Source organism: Arvicanthis niloticus, chromosome 15, assembly GCF_011762505.2.
Source record: "Arvicanthis niloticus isolate mArvNil1 chromosome 15, mArvNil1.pat.X, whole genome shotgun sequence".
Taxonomy (NCBI): domain Eukaryota; kingdom Metazoa; phylum Chordata; class Mammalia; order Rodentia; family Muridae; genus Arvicanthis; species Arvicanthis niloticus.
The window spans coordinates 37611045-37616687 of NC_047672.1; the positions used below are offsets into that span (position 1 = coordinate 37611045).

The following is a 5643-nucleotide window of genomic DNA, read 5'->3' on the forward strand; positions in this document are numbered from 1 at the left end:
CTGCCAGCCAAGGCCTGGCCCTGGTTTCCACGATACCGGGAATGCCCCACAGTTCGCCTTCACACCTGTTAGGGGCTTCTCCACTCCTGACACCAACCCAACGGGAGCCCCCTGCAGCACTCGCCTCTGGCAGCAGAGATGGCCAAAGGGGACCCGGGCGGCGCTCTACGCCTTTCAGGGCAGACCCCTGTGAGCCCCGGTGCGGGAGGCTGGGCGGGGCGGGGGCCCGGGAAGGCGGGAGAGGTCGAGCCGGGCGGAGAGGGGTATGGGAAGGGCCGGGGGAAGGGCGATCTCCGCTCGCTTACGCTCCCCGAGCCTGCCGCAGAGGCGGCGGGGCTGAGCCGCGGAGGGGATGGAGCTGCCACCAGCCTCGGCTCTCTTCCCCACAGCCCCAGCATCGCCTCCCCTCGCCCGGCCGCGCCACTCTTTAGGCCGCGCAGGGTGATCGCGAGCGCGGTTGAGCAACACCTCACCCTGGACTGGAGAGGAGGGCTCGCCAGGGCCACGGCACAGGGACTCCTCGCGTCCCGGGCGACCTGCGCGTCTCCCGAGCGCCTGGAGACCCCGATCAGAACGAAGCTACGTGTGCCCCCCAGTCTACTTCCCCCGGGACGGGGAATCTGTGTGGGGTTCGGCCGCTGGACCCCGGGCGCCCGGGTAGCCCATGGCGGGCAGCGATGTGGCGAGTGAGGGGCCATCGCCGAGGGGTGGCGCGACCCAGAGACCCGGGGCTACCGGCGGGCTGCGTAGCCAGGCGGCCGCCAACTGCCCTGAGCCGCTGTCCGCTGCTGAAGCTCCGGCCGAGCGAGGCGAGTTGCCAGCCTGGATGCGCCTCTACTTCTACGGGATGCACGGCATCACCCTGGACGTGCTGGTGTCCTCTGCCAGGCGCTTCGCCCGCAGCCTGGATCTGCGGATGCTGGGCTTCTCTTCGCCCTACCGCTGCCTCCTGCACTCGCTCACCCACTTCGCCCTGGAGCAGCTCTACCTGCAGCGGCCGCGCTGCCCCAGCGCCTTCCTCTTCAATTTCTTGCTCTACCCCTCAGCGCACGTCGGGCTGCAGACCCTGGCGGGCCAAGCGCTACTGCTCAGCCTAGGTGGCGGGCCGGGGGGCGCGGCGGCTCCGGGGGCACTCGACCTGGCGCTGCAGTACGTGCTTGCGCTCTACCACGGCCAAGTGTTCTTGAAGCGCTTCCTGTGTTTGCGGTACCCGCGGCAGTGCAAGCAGCAAACCAGGGACACACTACCCGCAGCCCCGGACGCCCAGATCCTTTGGGAGGCTGGTGGCCAGAGACGAGGACCGCGTGGCCCAAGGGGCACAGAACGATCCCCTACCCAAGGACTGCCCGACCTCCTCCGCTTCCTTTTCTTCGGAATGCACGGCTTTCTGGATGAGATCTTCTTCACCTTCTTCTTCAATGTGCTGGGGCAGGGGGACGGGGCCAGCAGTGGCCACACATCCCTCTGGTCTTTCTTCATGTATGGAAGTTGTAGTTTCGTGGTGGAAAAACTCTACTTCCACCTTCACTACAGCCGTGGCTGGGGTACGTGGAAGCGGGTGCCCATCTATGTGATCTTCATCTATGCGTGGGAATTTTCCTGGGGTCTGGGACTTCGTATGTGTGGTGCCTGTTCCTGGGACTATTCCCACTATCCACTTAATTTCATGGGCCTCATCACTTTGATGTATTTACCTGGTTGGCTATTTCTTAGTGTGTACCAGGACCTACTGTCCAATGTGTTATGGCGGGTGCAGTATGTCCCAACGAACTAAGATTAACGGGGGGAAGGGGGAGGAAGAAAAGAAAGTATCAGAATCTGAAAAAAAAAATGATGCAATTTATTTTTACACATTTTAAACAAGGTGGTTTTGCTTTCAGTCTTTTAATTTTTATACTCTTTACTAAACTCTTCCAGCATACACTTGACATTTTCGTTGTCTGGACTGCTTGGAATCTATATGTTAAGTTCAATACTTTGAAATGTTACTCAAAAATAACTCAGAATATTTAACTCATCAACAATTTAAACTTAAGAGGCCAAACAGCAAAAACCACTCGACCTTAACATCAGGAACGGGTAGTATTCACTTGACCTCGATGAGTGACAGCTCCGTATTTTTCTGTTCTTCTATGGAAGCTTTCAGACCAGAGAGCAGCGACTTCTACAAGTTGCTGATGTAATGATCCGTTTACTTTCTTTTCAATGCAATTTCCTTTTACCTTCTTGTCATGTTTACCAGTGGCGGCTGAAACTCCATGTTTTGTACTTCAGAAACTTCGGTCCACAGCTATTAAAGTGCCTCCGTCCAGCATACAGGTGAGAGGAAGCTGGCAAGTGTGAAAATATGCCGTGAACACATTTTTGACACGAGGAAGTCCTTTCTGTCAACCCCAACAGGTGACACTGTGTTGAGATATTTGATTGCCATCTTGGAAATGACTGCTTTCCAATGTTGGCTAGCCTTAAACACGATGTGTGTTAACATTAATCAGACCATGGTGTTATCTAAACTTTTGTAACTGTGCAATAACTTTGTTGTTTACCCTATATGTCCCAAAGCTGAGTGAAATTAGACCACCTTCAATAGTGTTCTAATTCTAAGGACCCTTTTTCTACACAGAGTTTCAAATATAGAAACAGTACTTTGGAATAAATGGAATCTGAATTCTCCCTCTAATTACATCAGGCCTAATTGCTTTCTCTACTTACTGATGTCTTCTCTCCATATTTCTCCAACAGTCCTCCCCTCCCCCACACACACACCATCACTTTTTCTCCCAGACCCTGAATTTGGGGTCAGGCCTATGTAGTAATGCACAGTATAAATCCATGATAGCTTTTTGACAGCTTATGATTAATTAATGTCTAAAAGCTTCAAAGTTAAATGAGATGATGGAAGCCATTCTAAGAAATGATATCTAATTGATTAATAATGTACTCTGAGGGTGTTTGTTGTTTTGTTGTATTTAGAAGAGCAAGTCGGATGGAGTGTTTCTCAGCCAAGAATGACTAATAACCTCTCAGCTTTCAGTACAAAGATAATTAGGAAAACTTAGAACGTGTTTAATGACTTTAAATCTTCCACATGCTTGTGTGGTAAAAGGGGGATGGTTTTGTTTCAAGAAAAGAAAAGGTTGCTATGAAAATAGAAAAGAACATGTATTTACAAGTGATGTGAGGCACAGTTCTGATAGTGTGATAGTCATCCATCCCCTGACTAAATTATAATAATGGTACATAGTCAACCGTACCTGTGAGATGGATGAGGGCCAACTAACTCTTCATCAGCCAATAGGTTCTATGTCTACCAAAGGTTTCTTGTAAGTTTTCTGATGACAGTTTGTCATAGGTCAAAGGTTTCTGAAAATTTTTGAGGGGAAAATATCTAAGGAGAATCAGTAAAGCTAGACGCTGGGCAAGGTATTTGTACTTCAAACGTGACACGGTACATGGCAGTCTGAATTTAGTGTGTCACGGCTGCACATCCCACATTCCTGGGAAGGTCGAGTCAACACAATGACTGGGTAACTTGCTTATTAAATTGTCTGCACTCACTTCCTGCATGTGCTGCTCTCAGAGCCACGGAGGAGCCCACTAGACTTCTCTAACTCAGAAAAACCCTATGTAGGAACACATGTCATATCATCCTCCATTTAATACTACTCCCATCACAAGGTCAGAGCAACGTTCTCACTCATTACACTTATTTAAGAAATAGTACCCAGACACTTGCCAGGACCACGTGGACACAGCAATGAACCGTTAGACGAATCTCTGTCCTTATAAAGTTGGCAATCTACTGTTTTGATTTATTTGAAATTTACTCCTTTTGTTGTTGTTGTTGTTGTTCTTGTTCTTGTTCTTGTTCTTGTTGCTCTTGTTGTTGTTCTTCTTGTTCTTATTGTCAAAGACTGTTGGTTTTGTGATGGGTAATGAGTACTCCCATCAGTCCTATCTTGGGAACATGACAATCCATCATTCCTAAAAATTAACCCAACTAACAATCCCTCTGCCAGTTCTGCAGAATGCTAGTTGTGTATTCAGGAAGTGATTAGCCTGTCTGGTAACTCGGTGTATTGTTTTAGGGCTTCTCATTTTGTGTATGCTCCACTTCTTAAGGGAGTCATTTTGCCATGATCTTTGAACCTTCAGGAAAAGAAAACCATCAGATCATTTAACTTTGTTATTATTAGTAGTTTAGAGGTGGAAATAATAAGAGAGAATGATAGTTAATATTTAAAAAGCACTTGCTATTTGACAAAACTTCCCTGAAGTGTTTATGTATTATATAGATATTAAATTAAGAACACACTCTTATCTACTATGCCTTAAGTGAATATACATACAGTATATATTTTAAGTACATATTCATATATATGTATGTATTCGCTTAAACTTGCAACAACCGTGCTTTTATAGATGAAGGCAATAAAACTGAAGCCTAAATAGATTCGATAACTACCCAAGATATACAGCTTTTGAGCATTGATATTTGAATTAATGGATGCTGGACTCCTCAGTTTGTTTTCAACAGCAGCTTGATTGTGCCTCAGTCTACTGACCTCAGTGATTTAGATCTTGTCTGGACTGTACTTTCCTTGACTATTAGAGGTGCACAGACAACTGTATCGGAGGCAGACATTGTAAAAGACTCATGTTGCTTGTTTAGTATATGGTACATAACAAATTAGTTAAGATCAAGATAAATAACTGACAATCAGCCTTCTTTTACATTTAAATATAATGCCTTTATATTTAATCAGTGCTCTGAACGGAAGTTCATCCTATAAGCTAAAATTATCCACAACATAAAAATGTAAAACTAATATGCTAAGATGAACAGTAGGTCATATCACAAGGTAGGAATATGCATAAAATTGATCACAGTTATACATTAAATATTGTACTTAAAGCAGATATCATTGTAAGAACTAAACACACCCAAAGGGAGAAAAATTTTAGCCAACTGTGGTGGCATACAACTGTAATCCTAGTACAGAAGCTGCTCTGGCAGAAGGATTGCAGATTTGAGGTCACTCTAGGGCACATAATGATATATTGTCTTTTAAAAGGACCTACTTTAACAAAGACATTTATTCTGAGTTCTACTGAGAAAATAGTCTTTTAGTGGGAAAACATAAAAGTAACAAGTGTGCTTAATATAAACGATGTTGAGATTTCCTTTTAGAAGTACTTGAAATTTTAAATCAATTCTATTCATTTCTGTGAATATATAAGAGGGATATTAGCTCTTGAATTTTCATGTTAACAATGGATACAGGGGCCCAGATATCAAAGAAAAACCCCAATAAAGTTGCTAACACATTGCATTACTTCAAGCATTTCCATTATTGTGTGTACTTTATTACGTTGCCTTTTAATAATTGACATTTCATACTCCAACTACGCAAGACACACAGTTTGGGAAGATATGACCTGTTTTGTGTTTGGAGAAACATACCTAATTGGCTAATCCTATCTTCTAACAACAACTTTTTTAAAAGGAATTTTGTTATTTTTAAATAGTCTCTGTCAGTTTGGCAGACCTGGTTCTGTTTCAGAAGGATGGAGAAGGGTTTTGTGGGTGGGTTTGGCTCATCTTCCACTTTGAAGGTTCATAAAACATCTGTATATCTATCA

At 45.4% G+C, this 5643-nt stretch overlaps 1 protein-coding gene across 1 annotated transcript; it reads left to right on the forward strand.

Annotated features, from left to right (window-relative positions):
* The first annotated feature begins 241 nt into the window (after positions 1-241).
* Positions 242-5336, forward strand: Tmem229a (transmembrane protein 229A). Its single transcript, XM_034519615.2, has one exon. It carries the CDS (start codon positions 665-667, stop codon positions 1772-1774), a length of 1110 nt encoding a protein of 369 aa, XP_034375506.1. The 5' UTR covers positions 242-664; the 3' UTR covers positions 1775-5336.
* Positions 5337-5643: the final 307 nt, after the last annotated feature.